Source organism: Delphinus delphis, chromosome 10 (genome assembly GCF_949987515.2).
Source record: "Delphinus delphis chromosome 10, mDelDel1.2, whole genome shotgun sequence".
NCBI classification, from domain to species: Eukaryota; Metazoa; Chordata; class Mammalia; order Artiodactyla; family Delphinidae; genus Delphinus; species Delphinus delphis.
The window spans coordinates 44,538,953-44,565,177 of record NC_082692.2 but is presented as its reverse complement, the minus strand read 5'-3'; the positions used below and the strand labels follow the sequence as shown (position 1 = coordinate 44,565,177).

The 26,225-nt window shown below is 39.8% G+C and overlaps 1 protein-coding gene across 4 annotated transcripts in view; it reads right to left on the bottom strand.

Moving 5' to 3' along the window:
* Positions 1–14,251, bottom strand: part of PRIM2 (DNA primase subunit 2) — a 277,151-nt gene extending 262,900 nt beyond the window's left edge. For 3 of the 4 annotated variants that reach the window (XM_060021359.1, XM_060021361.1, XM_060021362.1), the window contains exons 1-5: positions 14,186–14,251; positions 13,322–13,483; positions 11,395–11,498; positions 8,743–8,822; positions 7,273–7,393 (exon numbers count right to left, since the gene is read on the bottom strand). In XM_060021359.1, coding sequence (XP_059877342.1) covers positions 7,273–7,393; positions 8,743–8,822; positions 11,395–11,498; positions 13,322–13,475 — 459 coding nt within the window. In that variant the 5' untranslated portion in view covers positions 13,476–13,483; positions 14,186–14,251. Of the gene's footprint in view, positions 1–7,272; positions 7,394–8,742; positions 8,823–11,394; positions 11,499–13,321; positions 13,484–14,083 lie in introns of all 4 variants that reach the window. The other variant, XM_060021360.1, reaches the window with a different exon arrangement.
* Between the last annotated feature and the right edge of the window lie 11,974 nt (positions 14,252–26,225).

Here is a 26,225-nt window from a genome sequence, read left to right as displayed (position 1 = left end):
AAAGCATTTCCTTTAAGATCAGAACAAGACAAGAGCGTCCACTCTCACCACTTTCATTGTACATAGTATTGGAAGTCCTAGCCACAGCAATCAGACAAAAAAAAGAAATAAAAGGAATTCAAATTGTAAAGGAAGAAGTAAAACTGTCACTGTTGACAGATGACATGATACATATACAGAAAATCCTAAAGATGCCACTGAAAAACTGTTAGAACTAATAAATGAACCCAGTAAAGTTGTGGAATACAAGATTAATATACAGAGATCTATTGCATTTCTATACACTAACAATGAACTACCAGAAATTAAGAAAACAATCTCACTTACAATTGCATCCATAAGAATAAAATACCTAAGAGAGTAAATCTAACCAAGAAGGTAAAAGACCTGTACTCAGAAAACTATAAGACACTGATAAAAGAAACTAAAGATGACACAAACAAATGGAATGATAAAGCATGCTGATGGACTGGAAGAATTAATATTTAATTCTTAATATTAATATAATATTAAAATGACCATACTACCTAAGGCAATTTACAGAGTCAAAGCAATCTCTATCAAAATACCAATGGCATTTTTCACAGCACTAAAACAAGTAATTCTAAAGTTTGTATTGAAACACAAAAGATCCCAAATAGCCAAAGCAATCTTAAAAAAGTAAAACAAAACTGGAGGTATCGTGCTCCCTGATTTCAAGCTATATTACAAAGCTACAGTAATCAAAACAGTATGGTACCGGCACAAAAGCAGATACATAGATCAATGGGACAGAATAGAGCGTCCAGAAATAAACCCACACTTATGTGGTCAATTAATCTAAAACAAAGGTTTCAAAAATATACAATGCAGAAAAGATAGCCTCTTCAATAAGTGGTGCTGAGAAAACTGGACAGGTACATGCAAAAGAATCAAACTGGACTTCTTTCTCACACCATGCACAAAAATAAACTCAAAATGGAATAAGACTTAAATGTAAGACCTGAAACCATAAAACTCCAGGAAGAAAACATAGGCAGTACATACTTTGACGCTGGTCTTAGCAATAGTTTTTAGAATATGTCTCCTCAAGCAAGGGAAACAAAAGCAAAAATAAACAAATGTGACATCAAACTTAAAAGCTTTTGCACACCAAAGGAAACTACCAAGAAAACAAAAAGGTAACTTACTGAATGGGAGAAGATATTTTAACAATATAGCTGATAAAGTTAATATCCAAAATATACAAAGAATTCACACAATTCAACATCACAAAGACAAACAAACAACCAGATTAAAAAATGAAAAGACAAGCTGAAAAGACATGCTTCCAAAGAAGACATACGGATGGCCAATGGGCACATGAAAAGATGCTCAACACCACTACTCATCAGGGAAATGCATATCAAAACCACAGGAGATATCACCTCATACTTGTCAAAATGGCTACCATTAAAAAGACAAGTAACAAGTGTTGGTGAGGATGTGCAGAAAAGGGAGTCCTTGTGCACTCTTGATGGGATTATAAGTTGGTGCACCCACTATGGAAAACAGTATGGAGATTCCTCAATAAATTAAAAATGGAACTTCCATCATCTAGCAATTTAACTTCTGGGTAGTCACCTGAAGAAAGCAAAAACACTAATTTGAAAAGATACATGCATTCCAATGTTTATTGCAGCATTATTTACCTTAATCTAGATATGGAAGCAACCTAAGTATACATTGAGAGAGGAATGAATGAAGAAGATACGGTGTGTTTGTATATATATACACAATGGAATATTACTCAGCCACTGCCATTTGCAATAACACAGATGGATCTAGAGGGTATTATGCTAAGTGAAGTAAGTCAAACAGAGAAAAACAAATATGGTGTGATCTTATTTACATGTGCAATCTAAAAAAACAAAACTAAGAAAGAAAATAAAATGAAAACAGACTCATAGATACAGAGAACAAACATCTGTTTGCCAAAAGGCAGGGGGCAGGAGGTGGGTGAAACAGGTAAAGGGAATTAAGAGATAACAAATAACGCATGGGGATGTGATTAAGGAATATAGTCAATAATGTTGTAGTAACTTTCTATGGGCACAGATGGTTACTAGCATTGTGGTGATCATTTCGTAATATATGCAAATGCCAAATCATTATGTAGGACTCCTGAAACTAACCTAATATTGTACGTAAACTATATTACAATTAAAAAGAAAAAAAAGAACACCTTGAATCAGTAACTTAAACTTCCACCTTAAGAAACTAGATGGGAAGAGCAAACTAAACCCTAAGCAAGCAGAAGGAAGGAAATAATAAAAATTTTTAATTGATAATAATAAAGAGTAATTAAAGAAATAAGGAATAGAAAAATAGAGGAAAAAAACAAAACCAAAAGTTATTTGAAAAAATCAACAAAACTGACAAATGTGTACTTAAATGATCAAAAGAAAAATAGATTTAAATGGGTAAAATCAAGAATGAAAGAGAGGATATCATAACCAATCTTTAGAAATGAAAAGGATTATAAGGGAACACTATGAACAACTGTATGCATCAATTAGATAACAGATGAAATGGACAAATTTCTAGAAAACAGAATTACCACAACTGTCTAAAGAATTAGAAAGTTTGAATAGATCTACAACAAGTAGAGAATGAATTAGCAATTTTAAAACACCCCACAAAGAGAAGCCTATATCTAGACAGATCACTGGTAAATTCTAGCAAGTGTTTTTGAAAAATTAACACCAATCTTTCACAACTTCTTCCCAAAAATAGAAGAGGAAGAGACACTTCTCAATTCACTATATGAGACCCATGTTACCGATACCAAAACCAGACAAAGACATCATAGGAAAACTACAGACTAATATCCCTTATCAATAAACACAATCCTCCACAAAAGACTAGCAAATCAAATGCAGCAACATATTAAAAGGATCATACAATACAGCCAAGGGGGATTTATCCCAGGAATATCCCAACAAGGTTGGTTTAACATCCAAAACTCAATTAATGTAACACACCATATTAATAAAATAAGGAATAAAGCTCTATGATCTTTTCAAAAGGTGCAGAAAAAGCACAAAATCCAACACCCTTTCATGATGAAAATGCTCAACTAAAATTAGAAAGAGATTTCCTCAATCTGGTAAAGGGCATCTACAAAACCCCACAGCTAACATCATATGTCTTGGTAAAAGACTGAATGCTTTCCCCCTAAAATCAGGAAAAAGACAAGCATGTCCACTATTGCCACTTCTATCCAACACTGTACTGGAGATCCTAGCCTGGGAAAATAGGCAAAAATAAATTAAAAGCCTCCAGATTGAAAAGTAAGGATTATTTCTTTATAAGAGGCATAATCTCCTAAGGAATCCACTAAAAACTATTAGAATAAATGATTTTGTAAGGGTGCAGGATACCAGATATATACAAAAATCAACTGGATTTCTATACACTAGCAATGAACATTTTAAAAATGAAATAAAGAAAACAACTCCACTTACAATGACATTAAAGAATAAAATACTTAGGTATAAATTTAACAAAAGTACACAATTTTGTTGAAAAAAATTAAAGATCTGAAGAAACAGAAAAAATTTCCATGTTCGTGGATCTGAAGACTTAATATTAAGACAGCAATACTCCCCAAATTGATCCACATAGTCTTCATAATCCTAAACCTGAACCTCAGCTGGTTTATTGGTAGAAACTGACAAGTTGATCCTAAAACTCATAAAATGCAAGGAACCCAGAAGAGCCAAAATCATCTTGAAAAAGAAGAACAAAGTGAGAAGATTCACACTTCTCTATTTCAAATCTTATTACAAAACTACAGGAATCAATATTCAAGAGCACACAGTACCAATACAGGAGAGACACACAGCTCTAACTAACAAAATTGAGTCCATTTATGGTCAAATGACTTTTGACAAGAGTGAAAAAACAATTCAAAGAGAAAAGAATAGCCATTCGACAAATGATGCTGGGACAACTCGATATCCACATGCAAAAGAATGAAGTTGGGCCCCTACTTCACACCATCCACAGAAATTAACTCAAAATATAAATAGACCTAAACAGAGCTAAATGTAAGGACCAAAACTATAAAACTCTTAGAGAAAAACCATAGGAGTAAATCTTCACGACCTTCCATTAGGCAAATCCCTTTTAGATCCGACAACAAAAACACAAGTAACAAAAGATAAAAACAGGGACTTCCCTGGTGGCGCAGTGGTTAAGAATCCACCTGCCAATGCAGGGGACATGGGTTAGAGTCCTGGTCCAGGAAGATCCCACATGCCACAGGGCAACTAAGCCGTGAGCCACAACTACTGAACCTGCACTCTAGAGCCTGCAAGCCACAGTTACTGAAGCCTGCACGCCACAACTACTGAAGCCCTCGTGCCTCAAGCCCGAGCTCCACAATGAGAAGCCTGCGCGCTGCAACAAATAGCCCCCACTCGCCGCAACTAGAGAGAGCCTGTGCGCAGCAGCAAAGACCCAACACAGCCAAAAATATAAATAAATAAATAAATAAAATGTTTTCTAAAAAATGATCTTACGAAGAAAATGAAATGACAATCCTCAGAATGGGAGGAAAAAAAATCTGTAAATCGCATATCTTATAGTAGACTTGTATCCAGAATATGGAAAGAATATGTAACACTCAACAATAAAAAGATAACTCAGATAAAAAATAGACAAAGGATATGAATACATATTTCTCTAAAGAAAATATACAAATAATCAAATAGCACATGAAAAGATATTCAATGCCTTCAGTCACTAGGGAAATGAAAATCAAAACCACAATGAAGTATCACTTCACACCCACCAGGATGACTGTATTTAAAAAAAAAAAAAAAAGACAGCAACAATTGCTGGAGAATGTGAAGCAACTAGAACCCTCACACACTAGTGAGACGTACAATGGTACAGGTACTCTGGAAAACAGTTTAGCAGTTCCTCGAAAGTTTAAATACAGAATTACCCTATAACCTAGCAATCCCACTCCCAGGTATTATATATATCTGAAACAAATAAAAAGATATCCACACAAAAATGTATATGCAAATATTCACTGCAGCATTATTCATAATAGCTAAAATGTAGAAATAACCCAATGTCCATCAACTATTGAATAGAGAAATGAATATAAAATGAAGTACTGATACATGCCACATATACAACATAGATGAAGCTTGAAAATATTATGCTAAGTGAAAGAAGCCAGTAACAAAAGATCGCAAGTTATATGAAATGTCCACTTATATGAAATGTCCAAAATAGGCAAATTCACAGAGACAGAAAGCAGATTAGCTGTTGCCAAGGGATGACAGAGTGAGAAATCGAGAGGGACGACTACTGGGCACAGGTTTCTTTTTTAGGGTAACAAAAATGTTCTAAAATCTAAGTGATGGTTGCACAACTCTATGACTATACTAAAAACCAACAAATTGTACGTTTTAAAAGAGTGAAGGTCAAGGTATGTAAATTCTATCTCAATAAGGCGATCATAAAAGATTATACTTGTGATCTCACTTATATGTGGAATCTAAAAAAGTCCAACTCACAGAGTAGCACAGTGGTTGCCAGGGGCTGGGCAGCAGCGCAGACAAGGAGATGCTGGTCACAGGGCACAAACGTCCAGTTATAAGAGGAATAAGCTCTAGGGATCTCACGTACAGCTGCTATGAGAGTTGATTCTAAAGGTTCTCACCACAACAACAAAATGGTAATGATGTGAGGTGAAGGTGAACTAACCTTATTGTGGTAAACATTTCACAACATATACGTGTATCATCACACTGTGCACCTTAAAGTGACACAACATTTGTATGTCCATTATATCTCAATAAAGCTGGGGGAAAAAAACATACCATGTAATACTATTTACATAAAGTTCAAAGACAGGCAGAATTACTTATCATATTAAAAGTCAGGATAGTGGTTATCAGGAGGGAGATGGGGTTAGTAAATGGGAGGAGGCACAAGGCAGCACAGGGTGACATCAATGTTCTCTTTCTTAACCTTTGTGATACTTCACAGAGCTGGACAGTTATGATTTGTGCACTTTTCTGTATATGTTATACTTGAATAAAAAAGTTTTTTAAAAAAAGAAAGAAACTATGGTTTTTGCTTAAAATTTACCTGATCTATTGAGACAATCTAGAGTAAAGAATAAATCTTCTCACAAACACTTTTTCTCGACCTAATAAAACCATAATTTCAACAGTGAAAAAAAATTAATTATTTTTAATATGAGAGGACAAATGGACTGTAACTGATATTAGCAATAACGGACTTCACTAAGGATCAGCATTCTAAGCAAAGTGGAAAACACAGGAGGTTTGGGTGAGACGGCTCTGAGACCAGCGCTTTTCTCTGCCCAGGTAGATGTTACTCAGAAACCTCACAGGGTTCACAGACGTGATACAAACTGTGGAAAGTGCCTTGCTGGCATATGACAGACACTAAATGTCCACCAAAGGTTTACTTACTTCCCTTCACACAATCTCCTTCCCCCAACGAAATAACCCACCCTGGTTCTTGCTGCAGTGGGCACATCTACTTCTCAGCAGGACAATGTCCTTCACCTACTCCAACTTCTACTTTTTTTACTTTATTTGGCCTCAAGACACCCATTCTAACACCCAAATAGAGTCTCAAACCATCCTACCACCATCTGACTGCTCTAAGTTTTCCAAACAGAATTTTTCTCCCTTCCCACTGCAGCACACTCACCTAAAAGACATAAATTCTATTTCTACCCACAATAATTATCCCTGCTAAATATGCACCCAACATTTCTTCTATTTTGTTTAATTACTACATGTAACTCATTCATATTTGTCTACAAAATTATACCTTAAAACTATTCAGATATTTTACCGACAACTGACTTCTAAAATAAAGTATCATCCCCCAAACCTCATTGTTGGAAATAACTACTACCACTTCTCTGTTTTCTTTAGAACATTATTAGCTTTAAATTTTTGGCCTGGAAGATTCTGGTTAAAGATAAACTTTTATAAATTAAACCTTTTTGTGCTTTCATAAATCACATATTTAATACAGCAACTGAATAAATGTGCAGCTCTGGTACTAAGGAGCCTCTTTTCTTCTAGTTATGGAAGGGAGAGGTTCACTGTTGTGCAAAGCCAATAGTTAGTTTCAGGTGGGTACTTAGGAAGAAAATGTAAAGAGAACAAACTCCACACATTAACACCAACACTTAAGGGAGGGATGAATGGTGATAACAATCGGGAATGACTTTAAAAATATACTTACAGCCTCAAACTGCAAATGGCTATCCTTTAAGAAACTCTGAATTTTGTCCTTGGGTAAAATACTGAATCGAAATCGAAGGAGATCCATTTCTTGTTGAATGAACCAGCGCCTAAGCTCTTCACTAAAATGAAGACAAGAAAATTATAAGTGAAAAGTCCACTGACTATTTTCAAAGTCCACTGATTATTAAATCCAAGAAATTTCTATGAAACAATATTCAAACATGAGCAAGATGCCAAAAGACTGAAGTTAAAAGCATCAAGTCCTCTATTATGATAAGAGTGTGAATACATATCACATGCCACAATCTTCCTGGGATGAGTAGAATATGGGGGAGAAAGGTGTTATGAACATAAAATTAAAAGAATTAAATACAGAATACTTCGAGCCTAGCTGCATTATTATCAAATAACATAAAACAGTGCACTTCTTTTAATGTAACTGCAAAATAGCCATTTACATCAGAAAATGGGGTATCCCTTCAGTCAATGCCAAATAAACATCAAAAGTTTTTAAAGGTAACTTTATCTCTGAATGGATTATGATCAAACTATGCAAAGTAAACTTTGCTTACAGCTTTATAGTTTATAATTTCACAAAATTTAATATGCACTAGGATATCTCAATTTTTTAAATCAACATACATTAATTTATAAGACAGATGGGCATTATTGTTGTTGTAAAATAATTATGCTGCTTCATGTAAAATATGATTTAATTTTCTTTCCCCAAATGACTTTCACATTGTCAGCAATTCATTTACTGCATAAATTGCATAAACTGCATGTGCTTCCTTACAAAAGAAAAACTCTGGGACTAAAGCTGGTGAATAATTTCTCAGTTATTATCTTGGGATAGTCACCAATTCAAGATTCCCATTTGATAATCCTATTACCAAAAAGAAACAGAAAAGAAACATAATAATAAGTATGTAATTTAGCCAAAATTAATACAGGAAAAAAAAAGTTTAAAAAAAGCAACTAACTCCTTCTCCCTCTGGGTGGCGCTATTGACTTATAAGAAATCAACTACCAAAGGAAAGATCTTAATCTAATGTGCACCAGCCCATAAATGTCAACATCTAAAACCCTGTGCAGATTCAAGTATGTGTTTGATTCATTATTTCTCATAAATACTACCACTTTTTTTCTGGGGAAAAAAAATATCAAAAGTCCTTCCTAATGAAATCCCCTCTAATTTTAAATCCTAAATGAAGAGTCTCTCCCATAAAGTAAAAAGTGTTTTAACAGGCAAAATCTGCAAAAAAAAAAAAAAAAAAAATTTTTTTTTTATTTTTTAGTAAACAACTTGTTTCAAACAATTCTCTGCAACAGTGTTCTGCCCATGAGCCACTGGTTTCTGACATTATTCTGGGATTTCCTACAATCAGTACAATGCCTGTCAGCCCTCCTGGACCAGTTTACAACCCAAGATGTCAGACTTGACCATGGAGGACAAAGGTATACTCACGACTGGCAGTAAGCAAGGCGTAAAATAAAGTGAGAAATGTGATCTCTTCTTCGGGGTTCATATTCATCTCCCAAGTTTTCCTTAAAAACAATGGCACGTGAAGAAAATAAATGCATCGGAACAGTAAAAGGTGTAAAGAAATACTGAGTCAGCATAAGCCAATGGTAAAGCAGGAGTTTCAATAGCACAGATTTCATAATATGCTCCCCAGGGTGAGTACCATTTTACTTAGGTTAGCAATGAGATGAAACAGAACTGAACAACAATACCTCCTGGGTTTGGACCCCACTATTTTCTTCCTCTTTCTAACTCTCCTTCTCATCCAGCCTACACCCAGGCACTTACCTCTTCTACTACTTCTCACATCAACCCTCAACTGCTTTCATTTCAACCATTTGGCAAAACCTAGATTCTAAATAAATCCAAAGATACACTCTGCAGTCCTGTTCCCAAAATGCTGAGAACATCTGGGAAAGATATATACAATTATAGGAATTTGGAACATTAAAAATTCACAGCCTCTAACCTCGACTGGACCTTTACCAACACCAAGGCATCTTTATTCAAGCTCAACACAGAGCAAACACATCCTGAGCATTTGCAAGGTACCAGGCACTGTTATAAGCATTTTTAATCCATTAGCCCATATAATCCTTTGAAAACCCCTATGAGGTGGGCATCACTATATCCTTATTTTAAAGATGAGGAAACTGAGGCAGAAAGAAGTTATATAATTTTGTCCAGGTCACAAAGCTTGTAAGCAGCAGAGCTGGGATCTGGCCTGTAACCATCTCTTTCCTCACGTTTTAAGAAAGCTGTTTCCATCTTCATTAGGTGGCCAGTGCTCCCCATCACACCACCTTCTTCTCTCTCATCACATGACCTCACTTACTTTACAGAAGATAAAGGTCCCCCCTTCAGCCCCAAGCTCCTGCCGCCACATGCTGTACTGCCTTCCCTTCCCTCTCTGTGGACAAATCTCTCTCCTTCCTCCTACATAAAGCTAATCCCTACAGTGAAACCGCATGGCCCATCTGCTCTTGCCTCCTAAGGACCCTGACTTATCAAATGCTCTCTCAAAGTATCTTCAAGCTCCCTCCTCTTTTTTCTCTTCTAGATCTTTCTGTTCAGCTTACAAACATGTTCAAGTAACCACTGTTGTGTGTGTGTGTATCTTCTCTTTTTCCCTCAATTTTTTCTACACTCAGACCTACTTCCCCCGTGTCTTTTCAGCTACACGTTAGAAGAGGATGTATTCCATATCAACCTCTCACCTCTCTCCTCCAAACACCACCACTGTTCCAGCTTCTGCCTCTACCTACAAGGTTCTACCCCGCTGATAAATCCGATGATTCTATACAACTCATCTTATTGGTTCTAAGTGTCTGAAATTGTTCCACCATGAAGACAAGAGGTCTAGATTCAGATCTTGGCTGCATCGTTTTCCATCTTATGAGCTTGGGCAAGGTACTAGCCTATCAATATCAGTTTCCTTGTCTATAAAGAGGGATGATGACAGAACCCACCCTCCTAAGACTGCTGTCTGGATTACATGAGTTAATATACATGATGCACTTAGAACAGACTCTGGGACATGGTTAAGAACAATATGAATGTGTGCTATTGTATCATCACCTGCGTATCATGATCATCAGTACTGAGACTCCAGCTTCCCTGGCTGCCAGGGTGGCTGATCTCCACCCCAAGGCAGCTCCTCCTCAATTGCCCTCCCAGACTCCCCCCATTCCACTCCACCTGAATGTTGTATTCCTCACATCCTGGCCTCCATCCTCTTCTCTTCTCACTCAAATGTTTCCCTGGCTGCCTCACCTACTCCTGATGATGCCAACCTTCCTCCTGAATGTGCACCCCCACCCCAGAGGTCCCCAAGTCCAAATCCATGTGCACACCCTGCTGGCCTCAGACAGCTCCACAAGTACCTCAAAGTCATGTCGAGAACTAAACTCAGCGCCTTCCCTCTAAAAAGACTTGCCTCCCCTCCTGTATATCATCACCATCCAGCCAGCTGTCTCACCAGAAACCCAGGTGTCATTCAGAACTCTTCTCTCCCTTCTCTCTGCAGTCACTAAGATCTTCCGATTCTACCCTCTCACTATTTCTCCAATCAGTCCTCTTACCTCCATTCAATTCACTCTCGTCATCTCCAAGTTCCTAACTAGTTTTCCCCACCAAAGATGACCCTGTCCATCTGCTGGTGGCAGTCATCTTCCCAAAATAAAAACTGTATCACATCCACCAAGATTCGGTTCCAGCACCACCTTGTCTGGGAAGCCCTCCCAAACCTCCCCAACCTGAGCTAATTCTCTGTGCTCCTGGAGTTCGTCACCCTGTAATGCACAAAGCACATCTGGCAATGTCTGGAGACATGGACTGGGTGGAAGCCAGAGATGCCAGCAAGCCCCCTAAATGCACCAAGGAATCATCAGACCCCAAATGTCCACAGTCCCCAGGTCAAGAAACCCTGCAGCACTGTAGTCTGACTGCATGTCAATCACCCATAGTGGACTGTAGGTTCCTTCAGAAGAGTCTTTTTTAAAGCCCTATGCCTAATACAAGACCTTTCCCACAACTGATACCCAGTAAATGAATATATACAAACCAAAGAAACATGTTTTTCCCTCTTTTACTTACTCTGTAGGAAAACTTAAGCTTCCGAAGCTCGGCCTCTAGCTTACTCTGGTACTGCTCACTTCCTTTCACGTAGCTCACACCAAGATTCTCGACTGCTTTTAACACTAAAAAAAGTTTTAAAAACAGAAGAAATGAATAAAACATATAAATGCAAGATAATTTTATAAAACTAAATCCAAGACAAATAAAATCTATGGCTACCAATCCCATAATTACTTGTTTATAAAAGATGACAATATTTAAGCTTTATTTTCTGCAAGTACATTATATAAGTTATGTATGTTTATCAGAGGATAATCTCCACCATGTACAGAAAATACCCACATCCCACAGCATAATCTCACACTAGGGATTCTCAGCCAGAAGGGAGAGAGGGATGGGAAGCAGATCACTGATGGACTGAGCACCACTGCTCAGTGGTGCAGAAGGATCCCCTCAGAGGGATGCAGAAGTGTGTCTGCATGTACAGCCCTCGTGTGGAGCTGTCTGTGAGGCAGTCGGCTTCCCTGACTCAGCACAGACTCATCAGAAGACAGTTCTTCCCTTCCTGATGAAACAGAGAAGGAGAAGACAGCAGTGAAGAAGCAAACAAGCCACCATGACTAGATGCTACACACTGTCCAAAGGTTCCTGAAGCCTCTGTCAACCCTTCCTCAGATGAATTATTCTGCCATCGGTATGAAAAGAGACATTTTTTAATTCAAGAACGAAAAACTTCTAAAATGAATCCTGAACATAAACTCATGTCCCCCAGGTACCTCCATATTATGGTGTCCCGAACCAAACTCATTCTCTGCCCCTCAATTCCACTCCTCTTCCTGCCACCCCACCTCCATCCGCAGAATTTCTATCCACCAGATCATCCACACTGGAACTTCAGCCACCCCGACCTGTTCCACCACTCCTCATAGCTAAGAGTCACCAAATCCTGTCAATTACACCTCCTAGTATCCCTTCAATCTCTCCCTTCCTGTCACTGCCTTACCATCTCACCTCCTAAGTGCCAAACCCAAGGGACGCTTTTCAATCATCACCTTAATCTCAATGAGGCATATGAAACTGCTAAGCTTCCCAGAACCCATTCTCCCTTGCCTTCACCTTCATTCAACAAACAGGTAATACAGATACTCTGTATTAGCAGTTCTCACCCTGCTCCTCTAAGAATGATTAACAGTATCTCACCTCTACTTCTGATCTTCCCACCAGGATATCGTGGAACATAAACTCTACACATTGCTGTTATTTGTTATTTGTTTCAGTTTACACATAACTTATTTCTTTCTTCCACCAACACACAGAAGTAGGTCCCCAGTAAAACTGCTACATCCTTCTTACACCCCAATATTACACCATATCTTGGCACAAAAATGCCCTTGCTTACCCATACTTCTCCATCTACCCTGAACTTGTCACTGTTCCCTCCAATATGACACTCTGTCTCATGCCTCCAAGCCTTTGTACAGGCCATTATCCCAGCTTGCAAAAACCCTTCACTTCTTCTCTGTTGAGAAATTGCTACTCATTCTTCAAGGTCCAGATCACATTTCAACTTCTCTTAAGAAGTTTTACTTAATCAGACTAGGACAATCACTCCCATCTCTATGTTTCAGTAGCCCTATTAGTTACCCCTACTAGAGCACTTAAAATACTAAACTACAATTATTATTTTGGACATCTGTCTCCATGTACTAGAATACAGCTTCAACGAAAGTGAGAATTACATTATTCAGCTCAAAATCCCTACCACCTAGAATAAAGTGGCACTCAATAAACAGGCACTGTACAAGGAATAAATGAATGAATGGCAAAATCTCAACAGAAAACCCTCAGTAAATATTTGTTGAAGGAAATAAATTACTCTAATTCATTTCCACAAAGTATAAGTGAGGTTCTCAAGAATATATAAATTCTAATTCAAATCACTCACATTTAACTCTATCGATAGCCAAGTTTTCAAATTCTATCAAAGATATGTTTCCAGAAGGCGGCTGCAAGTAAAACTGAAGGCTATGTGGGTAGCAAGCATTCCTCTGGTCATCTGCCAACCTCAGTTTCCTCCGATTTCCTCCAAGAAACTGCATCTTGTTACCTTGGAAGGAAGCACATAAAATGGTTGAAATGATGGAAAATGGAGTTTTAAAAAAATAACTCCACATGTAAAAGGAAAAAAAATTGAGGTTGAAGAGCACGCACGAAGTGTTAACAGTAGTGTCCCTGAGTGATGTCTTCTGTATCCTCCAGACTTTCGACGATACACCTGTAACAATTGTGGGGAGAGGTGTGCGCTGGAAGAGACGCAGGCAGTGGTCCTAGCCTCCTGCAACATCAACGGCAGGTGATGCTGCCTGCTCACTAGAGGTCTGTGTGCCTCCGCCCTTAGGTCTCTGCCGTTCCAAGAGTCAAGATAAGATTTCACAGGGGCAGCAATCCTGAATTCGGAGGAGAGTGCGGGAGATTCCGGCTAGGTAAGAGACTCCATGGGCAGGGTCCAGTTACTCGCTTCCTCCCTTACATCCCCGGGAAACAGACAACAGTCTTTCAGGTCCCGTCTGTCTTAGCTCCTCTCAGGAGCGTCCACAGGTGCCCAGTGACACCCCGCTCCCGCCCTCCCCGCCCCCCACGCAGGGCCGTCTGTCAACCCCGGCACCGGCGGCTCTGCCCGGACAAGCCACCAATACTCGATACCCACCCTCTGCGCCCGTAGCCCCAAAGCGCTCTCCTCCTTCTCTGGACTCGCAAGCCTCAACACCAGGATTACTGTCCGTCCCAAACCCGCGGGGGCTTCTCCTACCTCCAGCCACACCAGACGTGAAAACACACAAACCCCGGCAAGCGCTTTCCCCGGGTGGCGGGAGAGTTCATACAGGACCGGAAGCGGAAGTGGCTGGACCAGCAAACCCGCCCCAGAGGTCCCGCCCACCTGTGCGGCCCCGCGCTTGCTCAGTGGGGCGCTCTGAGGACCGCGGGATTTGTGTCCACTTTGTAAGCTGCAGTTCCTGTCCATGGAGCCGCGCTGTCTGGGGCGGTGGGCGGAGAGCGGGCCCGGTACTGGCTCCCCGCTAGGGACTCTGGGTAATCTCTGAGGGCCCCGGCCTTAGGCTGCACGGCCCGCGTCTTACAGATGCGGAGGCAGACTCTAGGTCATCTACGTACAATGCCTAGGCCATCTACGTACAATGCCTAGGCCATCTACTTACAATGCCTAGTCGGGTTTTCTCCTAGACTGCAGGCCCTCCCCTGGGGAAAGATTTACGTCCAGTGCACCCCCTACACACACCTGGTACAGGGCGCCCACAGAAGATCTGCAGTGAAGTAGAGCGCATTTATCATGCACACGTGCACCCAGAAATCGCTCGGCGTCTAAAGTAGAGCAAGCCCAGAGGGGCATAGCGGCGAGCACGTGCAGAGCGCTGCAGAGAAGGTGCCCTAGGGCTGCGGACCCGGAGCCACACCCCGGCTCCCGACTGCAGGCCGCAAGGTTTTCAGAGCTGGAAATAAACTTCGCCTGTGGCCTCCAGGAGGCGTGTCTCGCTTACAAAAGTGGCCGCGAGAGGCTCTAGTAAAGATGGGAGGTGAAGAGCCCTCTGAAATGCTCAAGGTTTTAGAGATGAAAACGGCACTGAAATAGCGTTAATCTTCAGAGCACTTACCCAGCATGGACCAAACTGTGGCTGGCACTGACCTTGTACCAGGACGTGTTCTAAGTGACTTACACATAAGTTCATTTTATTTCCATAACCATTTAAGGTAGGTTCTGTTATTAACCCGCTTTACAGATAAGGAAACGGTGCAACAGAGAAATTAAGTGACTTCAAAGATCGCATAGTAAATGGCAGAGACTGGTTCAAAGTCTGGGAGACATGCCAAGCACCACAGTGCTAACCACCACACTGTACCAATTCCACTAATATATCAGCGCCTCCCCTTAATTCCTTATTCAACACATAACTAACATCACCTGGCCTGAAAAAGACACCTGAAGCGTAAGAACTGCCTGAAGAAACCTGGAGCACAGACCATAAGAACATTTATATGAATGTTTAGCTGATCTCTGGATAGGGAAGGAATTTAAATATAACAACTTACAAAGAAAAATACCTAAAGACTTGACTATACAAATATAAAATTGTGCATCTAAAAAACAATCGCAAAAATTTTTGCAGTCATAACAATATGGGAAAAGTTCACTATAAATATAACATCAGGGACTTCTCTGGTGGTCCAGTGGTTAAGAATGAACCTTCTAATGGGGGGGACGCAGGTTCGATCCCTGGTGGGGGAACTAAGATCCCACATGCCGCAGGGTAACTAAGCCGGGTGGGCTCTAGAGCCCACGCTGCAACTATTGAGCCCACATCACAATTAGAGAGAAGCCCGCCCGCCCCGCCTGCCGCAGCTAAGACCCGATGCAGCCAAATAAATAAATAAATAAATATTTTAAAAATTAAAATTAAAAAATAAATAAAAATAATATCAAAAAGGCTAATACCATCAAGATGTAAAGAACTTATGTAAATTAACTGGGGAAAAAATCATAAGATACAAATGGAAAAAGAATAGCAATAGATAATTCATAGACAAAGCAACTAATGGTAAAGTGTGAAAAAATGTTTATCACTGGCAGCAAAGAAAATTTCCCCTACAAAACTGGCAAAGATTTTACAATGAAAATACTCAGTATCGGGCAAAGCACAATATGATGGGCTCACATAGGAATTGACTGCCGTGCTACAATTGTGGAGTATACTGTAGTTATATGTATTATGAGCCCTAAAAGAATTCATACAGTTTGACCAAAGTATTTCACTTACATGAATCTGTCCAGAAATAGACACAAAAATTTGTGTCCAAGGAACGTCATTGCACCATTATAAGGATGAAAACCCAGGAAAATAAATAAATGATGGTATGTTCATATCATGAGACATTACACAGACTTTTTAAATATATATGTTTTTGAACAATATTGACCTGGGAAAATGTTCGGGATGCTATGAAGTTAACAGAGCAGAATACGTAAAATCACATATGCCAGATGATCCCAATTTTGCAAGAACATAGCATTACAATTTTCTGCAGCATTTCTGACTACTACCAATAGGCTGCCCTCTGCAACTCCTATCCTCGTCTTACAATCCAGGCATGTGTTATCCGTTGCAATCAGAATTTTATGTGCAAGACCGCCCCTCTGTGCTAGTCTTGTTTTGTTTGTTTGTTTGTTTGTTTTGTTTTTGCCACATGCGGGCCTGTCACTGCTGTGGCCTCTCCCGCTGCGGAGCACAGGCTCCGGACGCGCAGGCTCAGCGGCCATGGCTCACGGGCCCAGCCACTCCGCGGCACGCGGGATCCTCCCGGACCGGGGCACGAACCCGTGTCCCCTGCACTGGCAGGCGGACTCCCAATCACTGCGCCACCAGGGAAGCCCTAGTCTTGTTTTTATTTCACTTTTCTTGGCTTCATCTTTGGCCTGGTCTTAAACTGGCCCTCTTTTAACTTAAGTGTCAATGCCCCTTTTTCTGCAATAGGTGATATTAAATACTTCTTTGGACAATTTAAAAAATTAGTCTATTGCAAACAGAAAATTGCTTAACATAAGTGGGAACTAAGACACCGGCAATGGAACATTTGATGGTATTTTTAAAGTTCTATTTTAATTTTATATAAAGTTCTATATTAATTTTAATTCAAGAAACATTTGAAAGCTTCCCACAGCATGGCCCCAGGATTCGATGACTTTCTTGCCTATGGCTGCCCCCAGTTTATAAGCTGAACTACCAGCTCTTCCCCAAAGAAGACCTTGCATTCCCTACCCGTGTCTCTTTGTGGTGATCTCCCCGCTTCAGGAGCCCTAACCTTCCCTCCCTGTCCTTCAGCACTTCAGTTGTCAAATACTACCTTCCTCTGTCCTGCTGAGCCTTTGCTTATGCCGCCTGGTTTAAACCCCCAGTAATTCCGAGTTGTATAATTCCTTCTCCAGCTCTACCCCTCTACTATAGAAGGTCTTCATCTTTGGGGAACAGGAACCGCTGAATGATTTAATGAATGCACTCCTCAGAAAAATGCACCTACACACCAACTTTGTTCACTCTTTCAAAAGGTTTGTGAACACATGTGTGGCTGACTGTGTAGCACTACCAGATTTTCAGCTCTTTTGGGACAGGCCCCTTTTTCTGTCTTTGTGATCCCTAAAGTGCCTACCAGAGCATCTTCCAAATTAAAAGATGAGGTAATCAATGTCATTTTATGACATTTCAGAGAGAGCTGGAAAAAATATGCTCACGTTTCACATTACCAACAGCTTACTAAACATGTCACGTAAGAGCTGCCTTTTCACAGTGTTAAAGATGCTTTAAGCTTCAGAGTACAAAATAGCCTGTGTCTGTTCCAACTGGTTTAGCATCTTTATTGTTTTCCCATGCCATGGTTTTTGTCACTATCTCACTGTGGACAGTGTTTTTGGTAATTGCAATACGAATCTATGTATCACAGGATCAATAATGCACAATAATGATACATTTCAGTTAGCCATACTTGGTAAATCACTGTGAGCTCTTCCTGTGTTTATTTCACCAACCAAATGGATTGACCCAATGCTCAGCTCTGGCAACTGTGGTGAATATAAATTACAGACCCCAACCTCACAATCAGGGAGAAGAAAACACATATAAACATATAACCTTTACTTCCACTAGACCATAACCATCCCCAAAACAGGGACTACTGTGTCATTCACCTTTGTAACCCTGGTGTCTGTGTCATTCATCTTTATAACCCTCCATGGGCCCTCAACAAATATTTATTATCCTGAGATGATGTAAATATGAGAGATGTATGAAAAAATTGATGTGTTCAGCTGGATATTCAACAGATGGTTTGAATCAAATGGGATTCCAACCTATAAAACTTCAAGTCCTCATCTGAAAACTTTGTACACATTCCTTCCAGAATGACTTGGCTCCCTAGTCTAGCCTGCAATAAAGCACAGAGTACCTTGTCTGATGGAATTTCCATGAATCATCACTGCTCAATTCATTGCCTGCCCTGGGCATTACCCAGCTGCTGACAGGCTGTCCCACAGAGCTTTCACCCTTACGACTCCATCTCCAGGGTTCTGTCCTGTCGTATGTCACCCTTACAGCTGAGATTTTAGTTGCCATGCTTGGTGAATCAAAGCGAATGTTCATTCTTTCCCTGTGCAGGTTGTGTTGCCCTAAAAACCAAAGGCCTGGTAAGTTTCTTTACCCAGTAAGGATGCTATAAACTCTGGGTCCTTTCAGCTCCACTTGCCATGGAAAGCAGAGGAACAGGAGGCATTCCCAGCAGGACAGCTGACCCATAAAAGTTAATGCACACTTAGCCAGACATAGGTTGTGAGGTCGGGGTCTGTAATTTATATGTATCTTGGTTGCCAGGGCTAAGCATTGTATCAATCCAGCCTTTTCCATCCTGGTCCCTCCACCCTTTCCATTTCACTGTCCAGCTTTGAGAGGAAACCTAAAGCCTCTTTCTTTCTCCCTTTGTTTCAGATTGCTTTTATTAGCCTAGCATCAAGAAGCAAGAAAACTAAAGAAAAAACATATCTTAAAAGAAAGTACACAGAGGGCAGGTTACCCTTCCATATATCAACAGTGCATGATTTGTTTCAGAAATACTAACAGAGCACCTGCTAAGTGCCAGGCAATGTTTTCTCTGCTGGGAATACAAGAGTGATGAAACAGCCAAAATCCCTGCCCTCATAAACCTTATATTCTAGTGGGAAAGAGAAATAATAAACAAGAGAATTGTACACGTTGCTATGTTAAATAAGAAATTCTAAGCTGGAAAATAAAGCAGAGGAAGAGGATATTAAGTTTTTGGAGGAGGCATTAAATTTTAGAAAGGGTAGCCAGGAAATGCTAGCTAAGAATGTGACCAGGAAGGAGAGACCAGAAGAAAATTAGGGATTTAGTCATGCGTATCTTTAAGAGAATAGCATTTCAGGCAGATGGAAAGCTTGTCATAACTCCATTGTATTTAAGACAATGTGATATTGGTATAGGGATAGACAAATCAACCATTGAAACAGAACAGAGAACCCAGAAATGGTCCAACACCTATGAAGAAACCGGGCATCTGACAGGTCCACTGTACAAATCAATGGAGAAAAGATGGACAGTTCTAAATGGTGCTGGAACAGTTGGCTATGGGGGGAAATTATACTTCCTACCTCCCTCTGTACACAAAAATCAATTCCAGATGCTTTAATGACTTAACTGTGAATGACAAAGCTAAGAATTTAGAACAAGTATATAGATAGTCTTGATGTAGCAAAGAATTTCTTTTTTCTTTTTTTCTTTTTTTTGGCCGAGCCACTTGGCTTTTGGGAGGATCTTAGTCCTCCCACCAGGCATTGAACCTGGGCCCTCAGCAGTGAGTCCTAACCACTGGACAGCCAGGGAATTCCCAGCAAAGATTTTCTTAAACAAATCATTAAGAAAAAGCACCAGCAGTTAGGGAGATGGATGGTGGTGATCGTTGCATAACGATGCCACTGCATTGTACATTTTAAAACAGTAAATTTTGTGTTATGTATATCTTAACACAATTTCTTTTTAAAAAGCACAAGCACAAAAGAAAGATTGATAATATTAACTACACTAAAATTAAGAACTTAACTTTAAAAATACATAAACATACATTTTTTAAAGCATCTGCAAGTTGGGAAAAGAAAGTTGTAAGAAATAATTAACATAAGAGTTAGTATCCAACTATAATCAATAAGAGAAAAGTAAAAACACAGTAGAAAAGAGGGGGGAAAAAAACCTAAACAGATGTTTCACAACAGAGGAAACATAAATGACCAATAAAAGTGTGAAAATATGTTCAACCACATTAGTAATTGAGGAAATGCAAATTAAAACCACAATGAGATAAATATTGTAAGCCCACCAGATGAACAAATATTTTTTAAGTCTGAAAATATTGTGTTGACAAGGAACTCAGATACTGCCAGTAGAAGTGTTAATTGATGAAACTACTTTGAAAATAATTTGACATCTTCTGGCAAATTTGACCCTTTGTCCCAGTATTGTAATTCTACTGTAAGTATACAGTACTTACAGTAGAGAGATTTTTGTACATAGACATCAAAAAACACTGACGAGAATGTTCATAGCAACATCAGGATAAACACTGGTAAGTACCCATCATCAACAAAATGGCAAATAAATTGTAGTCAGTTCACACAGTGGAATATAAAAAACAACAGCAAAACTGAATGAACTACAATTAAACACATCAACGCTGATGAATCTCAAAAAGATAATGTTAACTGAAAAAGCAAGTCATAGGAGAATCCATAGGTGCTGGTATCTTCCACGCCACCCCTCACCCTCCCTCCTGCTCTCTGCTCCTGATTCATGTGAATCGTCCTCTTGTGCCTTCTGCTTCCAGACCTTCTGAAGGCAATTATGAGCCCCAACAGGATGCAGGAAGGAGAGAAGGAAGTGAGACAATGTATCTGTTCCCCTAGCTGCCTTCCCGCAAGGCTGCCTATGTCCCTCCCTCCACACCATAACATGTTGACTTTGGTGAGGCCCTACCTGATTGCGCTATTGACCCTCATGGTTCCCTACCCCCACACCTTCACAAATGGTCTCTGCAAAAAATCATCTTTGAATCAGCCTGTTTTGAGTGTGCCATCTGTCTCTTCTTGGAAGCTGATGGATACATATCAGCATTCATGTGAAAGCTTAAAAAAAGTGAAATAATATATTGTTCAGGGATCCATACTGCAGGTGGAAATTGTCAAAAACGCAAGAGAGAAATTAACACCAAATTCAAGATAGTAGTTGACTCTGGGGGGAGGGAGAGGATGCACCGTTGGGGGCACATGGGCCTTCAAAGGTTCTGGTATGGTTCTGGGACTTATGCTCAATACTGGGCACACGAACATTCCTTTTAATATTCTTCTTCAAGCAGTACATATATGTAGAGTGGACATCTAAAAAGGAAAAGGGACAGCCCAAGAAATAGGAGAGCACAGTCAGTCATCCTCCTCGTGGGATCCCATTGGGAGTACAGTAGTTTTCACTCTTATTTCCTGCTCTCTCCACCCCACACCTCATCCCCACTTCCTATCCCTCCAAACCCGTAAGTTCTCTCCCTTCTCTCTTATTAGCCCCAAGACAGGGCTGACGTGGCAGGAGGGACTGAGGTTTCAGAGCAGCGACCATTGAAGGCCTGATGTGGGTTTCCTGCAGACAACCATTCACACCTGATATCCCTTGTCTTCTGTCCAGGGTCCTGGCACCAGGTGCTCACCCTGGCAACACAGGTCCTCCTCCTGCCTACCTGTCTCTGAACTGCTCAGGTGCCCACATCCAGAGTCCTTTTCACTGAGAGTCACCAGCCTTGCCTAAATTCTCACCCCTACTTGCTAGTGTAACTCACTCTTTCCTGTAATGACCTGGGAGGGGGATTGCCTGAGCCCCCCAAGCAGCTCGTCCTGCCAGGAGCTTCTCAGCATCTGGACACAACTGCAGGGGGCAGGAGAGGTAGATTACTAGTCTGACCCTCTCACTTGGGGTAGCATCGTGTGGCCAGAGCACAGAATCCTGAATCGGGGCCTGGGATGGAAGGAAGAGAAATGGGATGGGAACTATATGGGGTCTAATCTAACACCTCTGCTTCTAGTTTATCTGTCTGGTAAGTGTGGCGGCTTGCGGGACATGGGCATGAAATGAACTCACAATGAACACAGTATCCAGTAAAGCTGTTCACTCTTGGTGCTGTTTATACAAACAGGAGACTAACAGAGAGCACAGAAAAAGATGTGACCTCGGTTTAGCCACATGGAAGTGTTTTCAGTACTGGTATTTATAAGCTCCACTTACCAGTTATGGATAATTACTTATGGACCATAACTTTAGGCATTTGATTACTCTGTGTCAGATTAATTTTTTGGCAGAATTTATTTTATCACAGTACTTATTATTCATGCCAGCTCACAGCATCCAAAGACAAGAAATACTTATTTTAGGTCAGCACACAACCCAATTTGGAGCCTAACAATTTAGTATTATTTTTCTTCCCCTATTTAAATTTAAGCTGATTGGAATCCCTGTGCTAGACCCATCTACTTAGAATCATCTTTTGGTATTAAAAGGAATGTAGTTGAAGGAAGGGGGATAAGAAAAGAACCTAAATAATCAAGGAACTCACCTCAGACACAATTTTGTCTTATGCTTTATAACTGATGTCATTTTCAATGTACTGTCTATTCAATAAGCTAAATATGAACTTCTGAAGTGAATTGGTTATTTTACATGAATTCAACTAGGTCTTGGCAACATCCATTGTTCTTTGGGCCCAAGCTCTTCTGAATATATGAATTTTTAATATGAGACTGATGATTAGACCATGAGCTCCTCAAGGCCAAGCTGACCAGCTCCCGGCACACAGCAGAGATTCCAGAGTGTCTGCTGAACTGAATTGAACTCTTCTGTATTTATTCCTGATTCCAGATGGGCTCTCATATGCCTTATGATGTAATTGTTCACAGGAGATGTGTTTTCACTCTAGACTTTGGCTTTCCCGTTGAAATTCCTGAACAAAATATTTTCTCTCCATTGGCTGGTTTTTGGAAACTGAAGTAGTTGTAAATATGATCCTGCTGTGATGCCAAGATTTAATTCCACCTTGACAGGCTGACTGATAATCATGTCCAAAAGTTAGCCTCCTCAGCTAGAAAATGATTTTAACATTTCAGAAAATGGAAATGTAAAAATAAAAATAAATCTGCCTTTACTCTGACTAATCTAGACACTTGAGGAGAAATGCTCAGGGTTATCCTCAGTGAGAAAATAGAAGGGGCCTACCTGACACACGTGTGATCACCTCATCTGCATTTTCTTCTCTTTGAGCAACAAAACAATCTGTCAGTCAAGGGCCCATGGGGTAAAAACTTCATCCATCTACAGGGAACATGGTTATTTCTTATGAGGTTAATATTTCAGTGTCGGTGCCCCAGAAGCAGTGTGGTGTGTACTTGGGACCCAGAATTGTCTTCTCACTTACTGCTCTCTTTCCAGCCTCTCTGCCCCACAAGGTGCCAGACAAAGGCTTCAGCCTCTTCCTCAGGGACACTCACCACCACTTCCTCCTCACCCGACCCCCACACACATTCAGGCAACAAAGGCTATGCTCAGAACCAAGGTCAGTGTTTCCCAGAGTACATTTATGAAGGAATTAGGTTATTTTGTCCTTTCTACAGGGGAGTGATAGGAGCAGCTGTTTTCCTGGAAACTCAGTTTAATGACCTTCACCGTGGGAATTTTCTGTCTGCTATGTAGACTTAATCCGATCTTTTTTATGTTATATTAACTCCAGACTTTTCCAATATATTTGTTTCCTAACAATCAGAGTATGGGCATTTGTGGAACACATTATCGTTATCACAGCAATTTCATTTACATGATCTAACCCACGATTTCTCAAACCAATTGAATTTCTGGGGTCCTTTCGTTCAAATATAATTTCCATTTTTTTTCTTTCCATTTTCTCCTTACATTTTTTTATGATAAGTATTAGGTGAGCTGACGCAGGTTGTGAAAGAATTCATAGAAATATTAGCAAGGGAAGAAAAGAAAGTTTTTATTCACTTTCCAAGGGAGGAAAGGGGCCAGACGCATAGAATGGCATTGGCACTTGAAGGGTGGGGGTTTGAGTCTTTTATTGGGCTTCAAAGGGCAAGGTGCAGGAAAAGGGGGTGGGTTTATGTCTATTCTGGTCCACAGCAGTACCCGGGGCTGGCTGTGTCTCTATAGGGTGTGCTTTTTGGAGAATAGACCTGCAGTCTTCTGTAATTTTCCAGTTCTTGGGTGTCTGAAGAGACATAATAGGGGTCCTTGACAGGTGTTACTCCATTTTGAATCATGTTAGATGGGTTTACAATAAGCTTTAAAGGACTTTTTTTAAAGCATATTCTGAGTCATCTGGAAACCTGTGTTATTTCCAAATATGCCCTCAGTCCAGCCATTGCTTGTGACATCAATCCTGTTGGTGTCATGTGATCATCTGAAATGACACAGTTTGGCTTGCCATGTACAGTCAGCCCTCCATATCCATGGTTCTATATCCTTGGATTCAACAAACTGAGGATGGAAAATATTTGGGGGGAGAATTTTCCAGAAAGTTCCAAAATGCAAAACTTGAATTTGTCACATGCTGACAACTATTTACATAGCATTTCCATTGTATTAGTTATTATAAGTAATCTAGAGATGATTTAAAGTATATGGGAGGATGTGCACAGGTTATATGCAAATATCACACCCTTTTATACAAGGAACTTGAGCATGCTCGGACTTTGGTATCCACTGGGGGTCCTGGAACCAGCCCTCCACGGATACAGAGGGATGACTGTATTGGTAAGTGTGTCCAGCTGCTCTTCGATTATTAGCAGCTTCTAAAGTCAAAATACAATTCATCACCCTGCATCATCATTGTTCTTAATTTAGATTTTTATCAACAGTTATACAGACAAAACTAGCTTCTGTCTTGCAGTCATTATTTGCAATTGCAAGATATTCTCACGAAAAAGCCTTTAGTTTCTTAAGATATTCAACAAGTCGAGGTTTAGTTTGATATTGTGAAAACAAACCAGTGTAGAAAAGTCAACTACTATTGAAAGCATAATAGAGGTGAACTTAAACATGAAGAGGATTCATTGGTGCCAAATAAGGTAAATGGTACTTTAGTTCACTGAACAAAGGAAGATTTCACAGCATTTGGAATAGAGATTTGTGGTGAGACACTTGGGTTTTCACAGGGTTTATAATTCAAAAGACACTTAGTGATTCCAAAGAACACACCCTGCTCCTCCAGCCAGTGCTCCATCAGTATTGCAAGTAGAAGTATTGCTCTGATTTGGCCTTTGTACGGATCAACTGCAGCAGTGTATATGCAATATATAGAAAAGTCAATCTACAATGACATAGCAAACTTATGCTTACCAAAGGGGAAAAGGGGGCGGGGGAGGGATAAATTAGGAGTTTGGGATTAACATAATTACAAAATAGATAACCAACAAGGACCTACTGTATAGCGCAGGGAACTCTACTCAATATTTTGTAATAACCTATAAGGGAAAAGAATCTGAAAAAATATATACTTATATGTGTAACTGAATCACCTAGCTGTATACCTGAAAGTAACACAACATTGTAAATCAACTATACTTCAATTAAAAAAAAAAGAAAGAAAGAAAGAAAAAGAAAAGTCAATCTATGATGAAGGATGTTCAGTTGGTTGTACTTCTAAATTTTTCTCTCTTGCATTTTGCGGTGAACAATTAACTTGATCAGTCCTCCAAACAATTGTAGTGACTAAAAACAAACTCATTTTTAAAAAATAAATAAATAACCAACTATGGTAATGACAATGATTCAGATGATGATCCACTGTGCTCAAAATAAAAATCATCTAGTAAAAATGTGACAAAATCTTTCTATCATTAACCTTATCATATGCTCTTTAATTTTCACAAAACCTTATCCAGCAAATTAAATTATTATTGTTCATTGGAATTCTATCAGCTTTACAATTTTGTTTGTGTCTAACATGTAAATGTATTTAGGTTTTTCGGGGGTATCTTAGCTATGCACATATAAAAACTATCGTAACAAGAACAATGACATCAAAATGGTATACATCAACTCTGGGTATCCTCAAAAATTTTCTTCCTCTTAAGGGCTTCTTTATATCACTCAAGTTCGAGAAATCTAGCCTAATCATAAATTAGATTAACAGTAAGCCTTTTGATTTATGCTACTTGGGATAACTTTCCCACA